General features: G+C 41.9%; 1 protein-coding gene and 2 long non-coding RNA genes across 4 annotated transcripts; all 3 read right to left on the bottom strand.

Moving 5' to 3' along the window:
- Nucleotides 1-2,029: 2,029 nt before the first annotated feature.
- On the bottom strand, nucleotides 2,030-2,338 carry LOC311263707. Its single transcript, XR_014623391.1, has 2 exons — nucleotides 2,292-2,338; nucleotides 2,030-2,205 (listed from the first exon to the last, which is right to left on the bottom strand). It is a non-coding gene; the product is annotated as an uncharacterized lncRNA (long non-coding RNA).
- Nucleotides 2,339-3,691: 1,353 nt separating this feature from the next.
- Nucleotides 3,692-5,200, bottom strand: LOC311264331. Its single transcript, XR_014623446.1, has 2 exons — nucleotides 4,952-5,200; nucleotides 3,692-4,096 (listed from the first exon to the last, which is right to left on the bottom strand). It is a non-coding gene; the product is annotated as an uncharacterized lncRNA (long non-coding RNA).
- A 4,924-nt stretch (nucleotides 5,201-10,124) lies between these two features.
- Nucleotides 10,125-13,565, bottom strand: LOC311264330 (paraneoplastic antigen Ma3 homolog; the record flags this gene model as incomplete). 2 transcript variants are annotated; one of them, XM_084365120.1, is made up of 3 exons in its annotated part: nucleotides 13,361-13,565; nucleotides 13,211-13,283; nucleotides 10,125-12,355 (listed from the first exon to the last, which is right to left on the bottom strand). In XM_084365120.1, the coding sequence occupies exon 3, from the start codon at nucleotides 11,748-11,750 to the stop codon at nucleotides 10,125-10,127; it is 1,626 nt and encodes a 541-aa protein (XP_084221246.1). In that variant the 5' UTR covers nucleotides 11,751-12,355; nucleotides 13,211-13,283; nucleotides 13,361-13,565. The 2 variants fall into 2 exon arrangements, with proteins under 2 accessions (XP_084221246.1, XP_084221245.1); XM_084365119.1 differs by having other exon boundaries at nucleotides 13,211-13,565.
- Between the last annotated feature and the right edge of the window lie 2,605 nt (nucleotides 13,566-16,170).

The raw sequence follows: 16,170 nt of genomic DNA, 5'->3' as shown, positions 1-16,170 counted from the left end.
CACCACACAGTTTGGGAATCACTGCATTAAACTATTAATTTCATTCACTTCATCACATTGACGTTACTGTACCTCTTTCTTTTGTTTCTTCCCCTTTCCTTCTTTGCCTTCCCTGGGCGCCGGATGGTTTCAATCTTTTGGACATTGTGGTTCCGCAGGGGGATGACGGCGCCCTTAGCATTCGCCTATACAGCCTATGCCAAGGGCCTGTCTAGACACCATGTAATTAATGAAGGATCGTCAGCATATGTCTGATGATTTTTCAGAAACAGACACATTAAATGATCTCAAAGCTTTCATTACTAAAGTGGAACTAAAACAAAGGTGAATCTGTAAAGACTGAGTTAGAGTGAGAGTCAAACATCATGTAGCCAGTGCATACCATACTGAGTCTCAAGGAGCCCTGGATCATTTTCATCAGATGTTGAAGTCTATACATTGGAGAACACAGCTTTCAGTCCTAGTGAACATGTATTTGGACACACAGTTTGAGGATGTGTTTGGGTGATGACTTGAAAAATGTTGAGCCGCTGTAATGTCTTGAACTATGTAAATGATTCTCGCTGCTGACTGCATATTGGCTGTGCCACTGCTCAGAAATCTTAGCAGTGCACAAGACAAAATTAGCTTTTTGATCGCAAGACTGAAACCTGTTGGTTTGAGTTACACGGGTTTACATAGCATAAATACTTTTTAAAATAATTTCTTTCCTTTGTGCTGTTATTAATAGGGTAAATATGATTGCAAACATGGTCTCAACTGATTTTCACTTCATATTTTTTCCTAAAATTTTTAGTTTCTCTGAAACATAGGCAACATTTTCCACGTTATTATAAATCAAATTGTATTTCAGACTGATGTCAATTTTAGGCTTCTCTCTGCTAAACTGTCATTGGACACAATATGAATTGGAAATCAATTGAAAGCAACTTTGCCATTACATGTATCCAATTTTAGGTGATCTTTGGTAGGGAACTTGTATGAAAATGTTTTTTTCACTGAAATAATTTATCATCCTTCATTTATTATACGGGGCGAAAATATGTTTATTTCTCAGAGAAACTGTAAGCCCAAAATTGACACGACTGTACACAAAACATGAAGACAGAATCAAATGAAACCATGTTTACCATAACATTTATCCAACTCTAACATTTCCATTTAGGAAAATTGCTTGAAATTTTTTTGGCTGAAATACAGCTTTATTTACTTTACTGTGCAAAAAGGTGCATATTTCACTGAGAGACGCTCAAAATGGCCATAAGTGAGTTTTGACCAAAAATAAAGGGAAACATAATTGAAACCATGTTTGTCATAATATATCTCTAACTTCAAACATTCTTTCTTAGGAAACTTGCTGGAAATACTTTGTTTCACTGAAATACAGCTCGACTTGGCTTCACTGTGCTAAAACACGCTTATTTCACTGAGAAAAACTCAAATTTGCCACAAGTGAGTTTTGACCAAAAATAAATTGAAAAACAAGTGAAACCATGCTTGCCATAATATTTATCCAATTTCAAACATTCCTGGGTAGAAAACCTGCTTGAACAACCTTTTTTCACTGAAATACAGATGAATCTACTTCACTGTGCAAAAAGACACTTATTTCGCTGAGAATAGCTAAAATATGCCAGAAGTGAGTTTTGACCATAAATGACTTGAAACACAATTGAAAACATGTTTACCATGTTCAATTTTAATACATTGAAAACAACAGCACCATGAAATAAACAACTTTAGCTTGTATTCAGCTCGACTGCAGGATGTATTCTGCAGCACATGCCTCTAAAGGGTTCAAATTCCTCCCCAGCGCTATGCGCCATCTAGTGACCTGTCTGAGTATTGCGTTAACAAGTAGAGCACAATGAAATTGGCGTTTAATCACTATTTGAGATATAATTAAAATAAAAAAAAACTGTTTTTTGACCACGTCTCTTTTTAACCATATTGAACTTATTTTAACCATGGACCTTATCTGTTACGGTGAAGTTATCTTTCTAGGACCCAAATGCAGAGCACAGAGACAGGAAGTTAGTAAGTAAAGTATTTATTTGACAAACTGTGATTTCCAGAAGGTAATGTCGAGGAGGAGACCAGGCAGCCAGGCAGGTAGGCAGGCAGGCATGCAGGCAGGCAAGCAGGGTTGACTGGAGCCGGCATGGAAGAATACAGGAGAGCAGGTCAGCAGGAAGCTGAAGATCTCTGCAGGAGCCAAAGACAAGGGAATCAGCACAAAGGCAAAAACACAGGAAACACGAAAATACAAAATGGCAGCACTCCGAAGTCACCTTAAGGGATGCAATAATCTAGCGCCGAAGTGGTGGAGAGACCAGGTAGATAAAGCCAGAGGGTGATGAGTTGATCTGGAACAGGTGTGCCACTCTACTGCTGCTGCTGCCACGCCCACACACACACACACACACACACACACACACACACACACACACAGGAGAAGGAGCAGGTGAGGGAGAAAAGGAGGGGGGAAAGCAGGTAGGGAGAACAGAACACAGAAAAACGACAGGGCTGCCACAGTAGCACTGTGACAATATCATAATCACATACTGAACTGCAGTCTCTATGACTTTTTAAATACCTTTTTTATGCCATGTTTTTAATACCATTAATGACATTATTAACCCTTTACACGTGCGCTAGTGGAAAACATACACTAAAGCTAAACCGAACCAGCTCCAGAGGAGGAGAGTAGAGAAACTGACCTGATAAAACTGTAACCAAAGAATGACAGACAGTGCACAGCCTCACAACAGCAGCCTCAGAGCGCTAACAGAATAATTTGTCTCAGCTTCATAGAGTAACTTGGAAAACAAATTTTGTTTGTTTACACAATCAATAACTTTTTAAATATAATTTCCATGAGACTCTTCTTCTCAGTAGAAAGAACACAGACAATACACTTAGCATTTAATAATCCTCATAATGGCAGCTGTAGCGACGTTCAAGCTGAATGTTTATTTAGTGTTGTTCTTTTGATCATTACTTTTAATCTTTATTCATACCATAAAATAATACACTGAAGCGGTCAGATTGGGAACCAGGGGCAGAGTGGGGCACCAAAATCCACTGGGAAAATTCTGACCGCACTGGCCCACCACTGGCCCACCACCGCATTTCATAAAATACCACGGTATCATGGTATACTGTATTAAACAATTATTAGATTATATTATTATGACTATTATTATCATCAGATACAGTGACCTTTGACTGAATGAAAACAGGGGTTTTCTTTGTTGAACCAATGCTTTATTATAATTTCAAAAGCATTATGTCCTGACAGATATGAAACTTGATATAAACTTGAAATATTTATGTCTTATAATCCCAATAATGGTAGAATACAATATCGTTTAGAAGGAAAAGTACACGGGATGATAATCGTCAACTTTCATATCATGATTTACCTTCAAAACAGCACATTGCTGCAACCCTAACTGACACAACACTACTGTACTTCCAGATATCAGAAATACATTTTTATATGTAGTACATTAGGGGTCCAAAAGTCAAAATTTGTGTCTTATTGTCGATTCTTTATTTTTATTGTTATTTAGTGTTATTTCTATTCTATTTTTTTCTATTTTTCATCTCCATTTACATATTGTTATTGTAGCGCCTGTAGTCTTAACTGGCTAGTAACAACAATAACACTACATTCAGCTAGGTTCGATAGAGTTGGTAGTAGTGAAACAATTTATTGTCACAGTAGTAAACATTGCAAAAATGAAACAAAACACAAAAAATAGAGCTCTCTGTATTTAAAGAAAATAATAAAAAAATAAAAAGTTCAAAGAAAATTGTCCATCCTTCTATTGAAGGTCAGAGTTCAATGTTCAATTGTGTTTATGTTCTGTGTAATGTTCAGTCCAAATGTTCTTACTACCCGGGTAGATTTGTGTATGTGTTCTTATCTGTGTGAAGTGAAACGATATCTCGGCTCCTCGGATTGGGTCTACAGCTGGCCAGGCTGGACCCGCTCCGTCTAAATCTCTCGCTGGATTGGCTCGCCACCGAAACCTCCTGTCTCGGAATTCTGGATCTGGGGTCCTAATCCGTCGAAGCACAAAAAACCAGTCTACACAAAGAGTGTAGAACAAATAATCATTACTTCCTATTCAACTGACATCCTTCTACTTTCACTTTCACTCTACTTCTTCACACTTATACCCAAATAAAGGATACACAGTATTTAAATGCTTTAAATGAGACTGCATATATTTTTACAGTGCTGTCTAAGCATGTTTACCATGACTATTGTTTATCATGAACTTAAATATTAACATAAATTACCTTATTTATTTTAATAAAGCTATATTCATATTTATAAACCGCTCAATAAATCAGAATTTACATTTTTAACACAGTATTTATCTTTTAACCATAGAGTTACAGTATAAACTCTAAACAGTATGAATTATTTTGAGTAGAATACATATTAAACCAATTGTAGTGCAAAAACACTCAACACATTAATTCCAATGACCAGAAAAATAATTAACATGACCTGGTATCATTTAACCACACTTCTGTACCATAGCTGCATGTATTTCTCGTCATGACTCTCAGTAAAGCTCATTAGCTTGACCAGCTAGTACCACATTAGCTTAGATAGCTTCACCATTAGCATTTACATCACATTCAACAGGTAACACCTGGAATTAGCATAGCGGCGGTTAGCCGCGATTAGCTTAGAGCGCTTAGCGTTAGCTTCGCGCTAGTCACTAGCAATCTTTTTACAGCTCGCTTTCAATGCACACATTAATACAGCAGGTCTACTGGAGCAGGTCTAAAACATCAACAAAACATATCATGGACTTAGCATGGACTCCGACTGGTTTTTATGAACTCACTTCAGTCATAGGAATTCTCTCTATCAATGCTAATACCCACACTAGCCTGAGGCTTGCTAAGCAACATAGCATTTTCTTACCGGAGTTCTCTGGGACACTTAACACGGTGAACTCGGTCTCCCTCTCCTTCACACAAACTCGTAACGACACTTCCTAATGAACAGAAGACTTATGAAGGTTTTGCTCGAGAGTTACTGATGTTTTATCGTGGTTTTGTTCACTTTACATACCCCGGTCCTTCTGCTCGGTACATGTGCGACCGCTCTGCTCGGTGTCTCAGCTTGGTCTAAAATGACGGACGGGTAAGACTGTGCAGGTCACAGATCACGTCGAGATCACGTTCAACGCGTCCATGGTTACTCGTAGGGTGAGGGTGCCACCATGTGGGCAAACGGGGGTACTGTATTTAAACTACAAATACTGGTTTAGTAACCATGTGGGTTACACCCTCCCCTCTTGAATCTGCATGAGTCCCTTCATGAGCTGGTCTCTCAATCACATGGAGGTTGTCGTAGTTACTGATAATGTCTAATGCTTGATTAAAGCTCTGTAAGATGTTCTGTGCAAAAGACACTAAGGGTTTCCCCAACTGAATGTACTGAAAACGATCAGGGGCTTGCCGTGACCTTTCTGACCTCCGTGTTGAGTCAGGGGGGTTTCCTCCTGTTTCACTTTCACTTTCTGTTTCTTTGTCAGACTGGGGTGCCTGAGTGGGGTTCGGCTCAGCACCTTGTAGAACCTCTACAGTCCCTTCACCTGCAGGGTTCTCCTCGTCAGTTCCATTTGTTTTGTCCTGTTCCGTTCCTTTTGTCATATCCGATTTGTTTGTCATATTCATTTCAGTTGTCTCATCCGGTTCAGGTGTCACATCCAGTTTGTTTGTCATATCCATTTCAGTTGTCTCATCCGGTTCAGGTGTCACGTCCTGTTGTGTACTGTCCTCTCCAGCAGGGGACTGCTCAACCATGACCTCAGGCTCCTCTCCTTCTACCAACTCGGGGGGTGTTTCAACAGGTGCAGCAAGGAGATTGCTGTTTTCAGGACCAACCTGAGGCTGGGGGGTCAAGGGTACCAAAGGCAAGGCCGGCAGACCGCCACGCTCTGGGGTTGCATTGGGTTTCTGCCTCGGGATTTCACAGACTTGTGTGAATCTCTTCTCAGGAACAACAGGGGAGAGATCAGGATAGATGAGGAAGTCGTCATCGGACTCTGAGTGTTCCCCCAAGAGTTGTGGGTGACTCTGTCTTGTCCTTGGCTTGCGAACCTTAGGCTTGACTGGTTCAGGTTCCTCCTCTTCTGAGAGGTCACCGCAAGCAAGTAGCAAGTCCCTATGTAGAGTTCGGATGGGACCGTCCCCGTTGATGGACTGTACTTTGTAGACAGGTAGGTCTCCCACTTTTTCCAGAACCTTGTACATAGTGGACTCCCACTTGTCCGCAAGTTTGTGTTTACCTCGGAACCTCAGATTCTTGACCAAGACTTGGTCTCCTTCCTCGAGTGTTGACTCTCGGACTGCTTTATCAAAGCGACGCTTGTTTCTGTCAGCAACCTTTTGTGAATTTCTGATGGCAATCTGATAACTCTCCTCCAAGCGTGCTTTTAGTTGTTTCACGTACTGAGAATGGGACTTGGGGGAGCCATCTTTCACAGGTAAGCAGAAGGCGATATCAACAGGTAAACGGGGTTGACGTCCAAACATCAATTCGTATGGACTGTACCCTGTGACGTCGCTCTTGGTGCAGTTGTAGGCATGCGTGAGTGGTTTTACGAAATCTCGCCAATGACTCTTTTCTTTGTCTTTTAGGGTTCCCAGCATGCCTAAGAGGGTTCGATTAAACCTCTCTACGGGGTTTCCCCTTGGGTGATAGGGCGTAGTGCGCACCTTGGTGATGCCTGCTAGGGCGCAGAGTTCTTTGATGAGTTGGGACTCGAAGTCCCTGCCCTGATCACTCAGCAGCCGCTCAGGAAAGCCGTAGTGCACGAAGAACTGCTCCCAAAGAGTTTTGGCGACCGTTGTTGCCTTCTGGTCCTTGGTCGGAATGGCGACAGCATATTTGGTAAAATGGTCTGTGATGACCAATATGTCTTTTGTATTGTGACTGTCGGGCTCAAGAGATAAGTAGTCAATGCACACCAATTCCATGGGGCGAGTTGTATGGATGTTCACGAGAGGCGCTGATCTTTCTGGTTGCGTCTTCCTTCTGACACAACGTCCGCATGACTTAATCTTTTTCTCCACATCCGCAGCCATTCTCGGCCAATAGAACCTTGTTCTAACCAAGTCCAGGGTCCTATCCAGACCCATGTGTCCCATATCCTCATGTAAGGACTTGAGAATGGTAACACGAAGAGACGCGGGAGCAACGAACTGGTAAGTGACATCGTCTCCAGATTGACGTGCTCTGTACAACAGATCATTCCTCATCTCCAACCTTTTCCTTTCTTTGAGCATCAGCCTGAGCTCCGGAGAGTCGGGAACCAGGCTGGTCTCATCTCCATCCTCCAAGAATTGGATAACCTGTCCAATGATCGGGTCGGACCTTTGATGTTGCCGTAGTTCCTCTGAACTGTAGGTAGGTATGGTAGAAGAGCCTAACACATCATTTCCGTAGGTGTCCGGAACAGCATCAGGATGGATAGCGAGGGACTCGACCAAAGTGATGGAAGGTAAGTCAGAGTCTGCCTCGCTAAGAAGACGGTGTTGACAGACAACAGCGACTGCGTCTACAGGTAAGTCTTGTTGGTCGGAAGATGAGGAAAGATGATGTGACGTGAATCTTTTGATTCGCTCTTTCTCTTCAAGAGATGCAGGATCGTCAGCCAAACTGTCATGCGGCCGTCGTGAGAGGCCGTCGGCGTCCTGGTTGCTCTTCCCAGCACGGTACTTTATGTTGAAGTCAAAGGTCGAAAGAGCTGCTAGCCAGCGATAACTGGCAGCGTCAAGTTTGGCGGACTTCAAAACATAAGTTAATGGATTGTTGTCCGTTATGACAGTGAAAGCGTTCCCATAGAGGTAGTCATGGAATTTCTCTACGATCGACCACTTGAGAGCGAGGAATTCAAGCTTATGGGCGGGATATCGCTTTTCACTGGATGAAAGACCTCTGCTCGCATAAGCGATGACTCGCATTTCGCCTTCCTGTTCTTGGTACAGGGCCGCCCCTAGACCGGAAGTGCTAGCGTCGGTGTGTAGCACGTATGCTAGTTTTGGGTCTGCGAAACCAAGGACAGGTGCAGAGGTAAGTTTTTCAATGATGACGTCAAATGCCTTTTGACAATCAGGTGTCCACCGTTCGTTGAAGGGTTCTTTGGGGTTGAAGTACCCTCCGGGGCGAGGTGTTCTGGGGCCCTTTCGATAAGGTGGGTAGCCGCCGGTGAGATCATTCAAGGGTCTGACTATTTTTGAATAGTCGCAGACAAAGCGGCGGTAATACCCCGCGAAGCCTAAAAAAGACTTGAGCTCGCCGAGGGTTTGAGGTCTGGGCCAGGTGCGGAGAGCGCTAACCTTGTCTGGGTCAGTCTCTACCCCTCTGCTCGAAACGATGTGGCCTAGATACCGCACTGAGCTCTGGAAGAAATGGCACTTTTTGGGTGAGAGTTTCAGGCCATTCTCTCTCAGCTGCTGGAGGACGTGCTTGAGCCGGACTTCATGCTCCGCTAACGTGCTGGAAAACACGATGATGTCATCTAAAAATACCAGTACTTCCTTCAGATTGATGGAACCCATGACTCTTTCCATAAGTCGTTGGAAGGTACTGGGGGCATTTGTGATACCTTGGGGCATGCGATTGAATTCGTAAAACCCCAACGGGCAAACAAAAGCGGTCTTGGGCTTATCACGTTCCTCCATCTCTATTTGGTAATAGCCGGATTTTAGATCCATTACTGAAAACCATTTAGATCCGGCGAGAACTGAAAAGGCTTCCTCAAGATTGGGCAATGCATATGCGTCTCTGATTGTCAAGGAATTTAACTTACGATAATCAATGCAAAGACGGACCTCTCCATTCTTTTTACGAACTACTACTATTGGGGAAGCGTAAGGGGACTCGGACTCACGAATCACTCCTGCGTCTAGCAATGTACGCAAATGCCTTCTCACCGCTTCGTAGTCGTTTGGGTGGATTGGTCGGGGTCTTTGTTTGAATGGTGTGTCGTCCTTCAGATTTATGTGGTGTTTCACTTTGGTTGCGTGCCCAAAATCATCCTCATCACAGGCAAAAACATCACGATACTCATACAAACTACTTGTTACTCTGTCCTTCCAGTCTTTTGGAAGGGGTGAATCGCCAAAGTCAATGGTGAACCCTGACTGGTCTGGTTTTTTGGCTGGTTTGGGGGTGCCAGCACAGCATTTCACAGGGTCAGCGGGTTTGTTTGAGTCAGGTAAGTTGTCATGGATCTCTTTGGGTGTGTGAAGCTCGGCAATGACACAGTTTGAAGGAAGTGTGACATCGTGCTCGTTCTCATTTCTCATCCATACAGACAGCTTGTGAGGATGGCAGCAGGGCAAGGTGACGAGGCAGCATTCTACAAACACCCCACCAGGTAAGGCGGAAGACTGAGGCTGCTCGACCATAACACAATCACTGGGGGTGTCAACCTTCACATACCCTTCTAAACAGACTCTCTCTTGAGCAAGTAAGACCTGCTGGACTTTACCATTTAGCTTAGCTAACCCTATTCTCCCTGTAGAGTTAACTGTGTTTCTGAGCTTGAGTACACGAATAATCTGCCTATAGCCATAAACAGAAGATAAGTCACTGGGGTTTCTATCAATACAATGTTCTTCATACAAAATGTCTAATGCATTTGTGCCAATGAGGACGGGTAAGTCACTGTTACTGCCGCGGTCTGGTACCACTAAGGCTAATGTAGAGATTTCAGGCTCAGCTTCAACAAATTCTCTGGGGAACTTAAGAGTGATGGGTACATAGCCTAAATAGGGGACATTCTGACCGTTAGCGCCCTCAACATCCAGGGCTTGGAAGGGCTGGATGGGGTGCTCTGACAGGTGAGTTCTGGAAAAGGAAGCGGTTACTGTGGTCACCTGGGACCCTGAGTCTAGGAGACACCTAGTGTTAACCCCTGACACACTGACATCTGCTACACATTTCTGCCCTACAAGACCTCGAGGGAGCTTAGCTTGGGGGTCTACTCTGTGTGAGCGAATGAATGTTTTTGTCCTAATTTTTGGGTTGGGACTATCATTCTCAGTTACAGTTCCTGGTTGTCCCACAGCAGGAACTGCATTCAGTTTAAACTCTGTTCCCAGGCTTCTTGTTTTTGCTTTAGCTCTCTGCGCTTCTTTTCAACTAATTCAGGGTTTGCTTCATTGTTGCAGGAAGGCGCGATGTGGCCGTCCTCGCCACACCTGAAGCAGTACCATGGGCGGGGCTTCCTATTGATAAGTTTTGGTTCTGGAGAAAGCGATGGATTTCCTTCAGCAGGAGCTTTGGGCTTAGCCTTTTGTTTCCTACCTGGCTTAGCAGACGCTTGGTTTGATCTTAAGGAAGCTTCCAAGGAAGCTACTTGGGCTTGTAGCTTCGCCATTTGTTTTTCAAGCTTCTGTGGGTCAGAGGGGGTAACTGTTGCTTCATCATCAGTAGTGGCATAGTCCTCCACTGAGAGCGTGTGTGACTGTACTTTCATTCTGTTAGCCCCAAGGTGCTGCTTCATCCTGCTGGACTTGGCAGCTTGTCTGTCCTCCTCAGAGCGCACTGAAAGGAGTAACTCTGGAAAAGGAGGAGGGTTATTCTTCTTATGTTCGAGCTGAAGACTGGTAAGTAGACCATTACTCCAGCAGCCTCTACAGAACTGCTTAAGAAGCTGGCGGTCGGAATCACTAGCAGCTAACCCACCTCTTTTGATGACCTTACTCAAGATTGTCTGCAAGCGCTGCAAATAGCCAGAAGGCTTTTCTCCAGGATCTTGGTTTGTGTGTAAGAACTTCGCGAAAAGCTCATCACCATCATCAATGATACCATAAGCAGAGTCAAGAAGGGCAAGATACTCATGAGGAGATGCATTGGGCCCAAGGTGTTTCACAATGGCGGCTGCAGGCAGAAAGAGACTCTCAACCATTTTCCTGGTTGTGTGGGTAGCAGACATGGTGGGGTCTGCAAGGAAAAACTCAACGTTGCTGCGCCACGTGTCAAAATCTGACTCTGCACTGGGACAAGGGATTCTCCCTGAAAAGGGTCTGAGTCTGGTGTTGCCTTGATAGTGGTGGGGAAGATCACTGCTCTTGATGACATGCTCGACCACCACTTTTTGGATTTCTGGAGTGGAGAGATGCTCAGAAGGTAAGTGCTGGATTGGGACCTTGGGTGGGGATAAGGCCGCTGCATCTACCTCAACTGGGGATGCTTGAAGCTCAGGGGTAGTCCTACCAGGGGAGTGTGCAGGGCTGGCGTAGTGAGATCCCTGATTACTTCCTGATGCGGCAGGTTGAGTGGTCTGGGTTTTGGTGGATGCTTGGATCCTAGCCAGCTCATCTTCTAAAAGCTTTGCGAAATCTGCCCCACTTAGCTGAGCGACACCCTTCAGTTCACTTAGGTAGGTCTGAGTTAAGGTGGAACTTCTGTCTGCTGTGTACAGCTCTGACAAGAGCTCAATGTGGTGGACAGTGTCTGGGCTACTGGAGGGTCTATCAACAGGTAAGGTATCTTTAAGATGCTCAATAGCTTCACCAGAACTATACTCCACAATGGCTGAGTTCTGGAACTTAGCTTCTCTGCTGGTAACTTTAATAATCCTCTCAATCTTACCAAACTGTCCCAGGTACTCAAACACTTCATTGTCTACATCACAACCAGTTACACCACTAATTAGCAGTGCATTAGGTACTTTAACATTTTCCCTTGTAACAGTATCCATAGTTGGTTTTGGACCAAAATGTAAATTTATGCAAATCAAATAGCATCAATGCTTACAGAAACGTACAATAAATGTTACACTGTTAAACTTCACGCTCAAAAGAGTTAAACCAACTCCTGGCTGGCTCGCCAAGTTTTATGTAGCGCCTGTAGTCTTAACTGGCTAGTAACAACAATAACACTACATTCAGCTAGGTTCGATAGAGTTGGTAGTAGTGAAACAATTTATTGTCACAGTAGTAAACATTGCAAAAATGAAACAAAACACAAAAAATAGAGCTCTCTGTATTTAAAGAAAATAATAAAAAAATAAAAAGTTCAAAGAAAATTGTCCATCCTTCTATTGAAGGTCAGAGTTCAATGTTCAATTGTGTTTATGTTCTGTGTAATGTTCAGTCCAAATGTTCTTACTACCCGGGTAGATTTGTGTATGTGTTCTTATCTGTGTGAAGTGAAACGATATCTCGGCTCCTCGGATTGGGTCTACAGCTGGCCAGGCTGGACCCGCTCCGTCTAAATCTCTCGCTGGATTGGCTCGCCACCGAAACCTCCTGTCTCGGAATTCTGGATCTGGGGTCCTAATCCGTCGAAGCACAAAAAACCAGTCTACACAAAGAGTGTAGAACAAATAATCATTACTTCCTATTCAACTGACATCCTTCTACTTTCACTTTCACTCTACTTCTTCACACTTATACCCAAATAAAGGATACACAGTATTTAAATGCTTTAAATGAGACTGCATATATTTTTACAGTGCTGTCTAAGCATGTTTACCATGACTATTGTTTATCATGAACTTAAATATTAACATAAATTACCTTATTTATTTTAATAAAGCTATATTCATATTTATAAACCGCTCAATAAATCAGAATTTACATTTTTAACACAGTATTTATCTTTTAACCATAGAGTTACAGTATAAACTCTAAACAGTATGAATTATTTTGAGTAGAATACATATTAAACCAATTGTAGTGCAAAAACACTCAACACATTAATTCCAATGACCAGAAAAATAATTAACATGACCTGGTATCATTTAACCACACTTCTGTACCATAGCTGCATGTATTTCTCGTCATGACTCTCAGTAAAGCTCATTAGCTTGACCAGCTAGTACCACATTAGCTTAGATAGCTTCACCATTAGCATTTACATCACATTCAACAGGTAACACCTGGAATTAGCATAGCGGCGGTTAGCCGCGATTAGCTTAGAGCGCTTAGCGTTAGCTTCGCGCTAGTCACTAGCAATCTTTTTACAGCTCGCTTTCAATGCACACATTAATACAGCAGGTCTACCGGAGCAGGTCTAAAACATCAACAAGACATATCATGGACTTAGCATGGACTCCGACTGGTTTTTATGAACTCACTTCAGTCATAGGAATTCTCTCTATCAATGCTAATACCCACACTAGCCTGAGGCTTGCTAAGCAACATAGCATTTTCTTACCGGAGTTCTCTGGGACACTTAACACGGTGAACTCGGTCTCCCTCTCCTTCACACAAACTCGTAACGACACTTCCTAATGAACAGAAGACTTATGAAGGTTTTGCTCGAGAGTTACTGATGTTTTATCGTGGTTTTGTTCACTTTACATACCCCGGTCCTTCTGCTCGGTACATGTGCGACCGCTCTGCTCGGTGTCTCAGCTTGGTCTAAAATGACGGACGGGTAAGACTGTGCAGGTCACAGGTCACGTCGAGATCACGTTCAACGCGTCCATGGTTACTCGTAGGGTGAGGGTGCCACCATGTGGGCAAACGGGGGTACTGTATTTAAACTACAAATACTGGTTTAGTAACCATGTGGGTTACATTATTGTATCTTTCAATTACTTTTAGTATTGCTTGTTGTTTTGCACTGACAGACAATAGCAAAGTCCTCCAATATGAAAACTTACCTGTTAATAAAAAAACAATTCTGATTTTGATTGGAATGCTTTCAGCCATTACTGCCATTGTACTTCTATCAAAGCTAAAGGAAATTACTTTGAAAAATCTTTGTTAGGTTAGCACAATATATGCTTTCTGTAACTACTTCAGTCTCTGTTCCATCATCACCAGAAATTATTCTGGACCTTGGTTTCTGCTCCAGAGAGAAAATCTATAATCCAAGTCAGAAATTATTAACTATACCACTGATATTTTATTGTAAACAGACAAATAAAACACACATCATAGCTGAGCAACATCAAAATATTACAGTGCCGTAGATACATTTTAGATTTTGTATATGGCATGACCCTCTTCATGCCTTTTAATTTCTAGTCAGAGAGAGAAGTACAATGTTTTGCTAGCTGTTTGAACTGCAGTTGCAGTGCATCATGAATATGCAGGTAAATTAATCTGCAATTGCCCTAGCTTCTAGAGGTTTGGACAAAAAACCAAAAACAGCCTTTGGCAGGAGACATCTATTTTTAATATTTCCTTCAGACAAGGTGAGAGGCACAACAAGGGATGTCATGAGAACCAATACTCTACCAAGACTATACTGGTATGCCAGAGGGAGAGCCAGACAAGTTCCTTATTTTTCTTGTAAAGAGAACCTCTCCAACTAATACAGACAATTTGAATTAAAAAGGTTTATTTTTTAAATATAATACTAATACTAAATGTAGAAGGTCACATATGTTAGAATACAATGTAACCTCAGCTACTGCTGTACTACACCCTAATGTGAGTTTAGTATATGTTTGTACTGCATGTGTATACAGGCTCTAGTAAATGAGTGTGGATTCAATAGCTCGTGTTTTATAAACTGTATGTGTAAGTAAGTATGTAATGTATCAGGTGGTCATTACTGAGGCACCATTCTGCAAATAGTAAGCAATTTCTCTAATCGACATTCAGATGCTTCAACTGTTGATTATTGGTTAGTCATTAGGAATTTAATCTGATAGTTTTTTACATAGATACATGTAATAATACAAATAATGACAACTGGCCCAACCAAATCCAACCTATTGATGCTATGCAATGGCTACAATGCAATAACATTTTGTATATAAAGTCTTTTTGTATTTTTAAATGACATTACTTCAAAGTTAACACAGCATGTTTTTTCAATGATTGAACAAACCAGTCTTAGGTCAACAGTGAGAAGTAGTGCACTCTACCTTTAGACATTGCAATAGCTAGACAATCCTTTTGCTTCAGTACATGTCCAGCACATGTCTACAGTGATATCTAGATGATAGTAACGTAGTATAAGGGTTATCACTATTTACATTAGTTCCAAACATTTACTGATGAGGTACACATTTGCAGAACATGTTGACAGAATTGCTTGAATGTCCAGGTACTGTAAAGATGTTGAATGCAACTTCCTGAAATAATGTTGCACAGAACCATTCCTGATAATGTATACCATTTCTGAACCAAGCTTTCAACAACTAGGGTTCCAGAATGTTTTCAACAACTTAATTTATTTACATAAAGGTCAGTGAGAACAGGTTATGTCAGGTTAATGTCCAAAGTTTAAAGTGACTTGGAGTCCTTGAAATCCTCTTGGACTATAAATGTACCAGTATTGTACCAGTTTACCAGTACCACTCTATTTGAGTCAAGTTCATGCACATTGGTTACACATCTGCCTTTCTCCAAATTTTATAACCACATATCACGACATGCTATTGTTAGAAAGTCTGTCAAAAGTCTGTTTATGATATGGTATCATTGTAATCTTTGACCATCAACACACACAGGTAGACACCCCCCTTTCTGTGTTATCGTGTTTGGTTCAGGAGATATGATGCAAAATACATAATTCAGTTATGAAATTATAATGTAAAATGGCCGCCATGTCTGCTACATGACATTTTTGCAATGGATCCATATCTGAAAATGTTCAAGGCCTATCAAAACAGTTGATTAATTTAACATTTGACAACTCATTGTGTAATTGATTAATTGTTGCAGTTTGCAGCAGATTGGGGAAGCTGTGGGAGATCAGCCTACTGTTATTTCACGTTAAGAAAAAGTACTTTAGTATCTTTGATAGCTGCCTCCTTTCAAAGTTAAATCCCTGCATGTCTTGAAACCCATTCATAAAGTTAGAATGCCTAAGATTTTCATTAAATCTTAAAGAATACAAATAAAAAAAATAAAAAAAATTTGACTATTGAATTAATTGCCTATTCATTTGCTATATTGGTTTCAAACTAGATATGATCCCCAGTCTGCTGGATGTCATTCCTTTGTTTGACTCATTCATCTGCTTCATCCTCCACCCTACTCAGACTTCTTATACTACGTCATCTGACATTTTTTTAGGCCTGGTAACAGGTATTAAGCTGTTCTCCACAGAAGCTAATGGGAAGTATAGGTGTATCACCTGCACGTAAAATTGAATTCTACTGCGCACAATTTAAAAGAGTTGTGTTATTTCATAATTACGCCCTCTGGCCCCAG

The sequence above is a fragment of the Pagrus pagrus genome (genome assembly GCF_965226575.1).
Source record: "Pagrus pagrus genome assembly, chromosome: 10".
Lineage (NCBI taxonomy): Eukaryota > Metazoa > Chordata > Actinopteri > Spariformes > Sparidae > Pagrus > Pagrus pagrus.
This window is presented reverse-complemented; position numbering and strand designations above follow the sequence as displayed.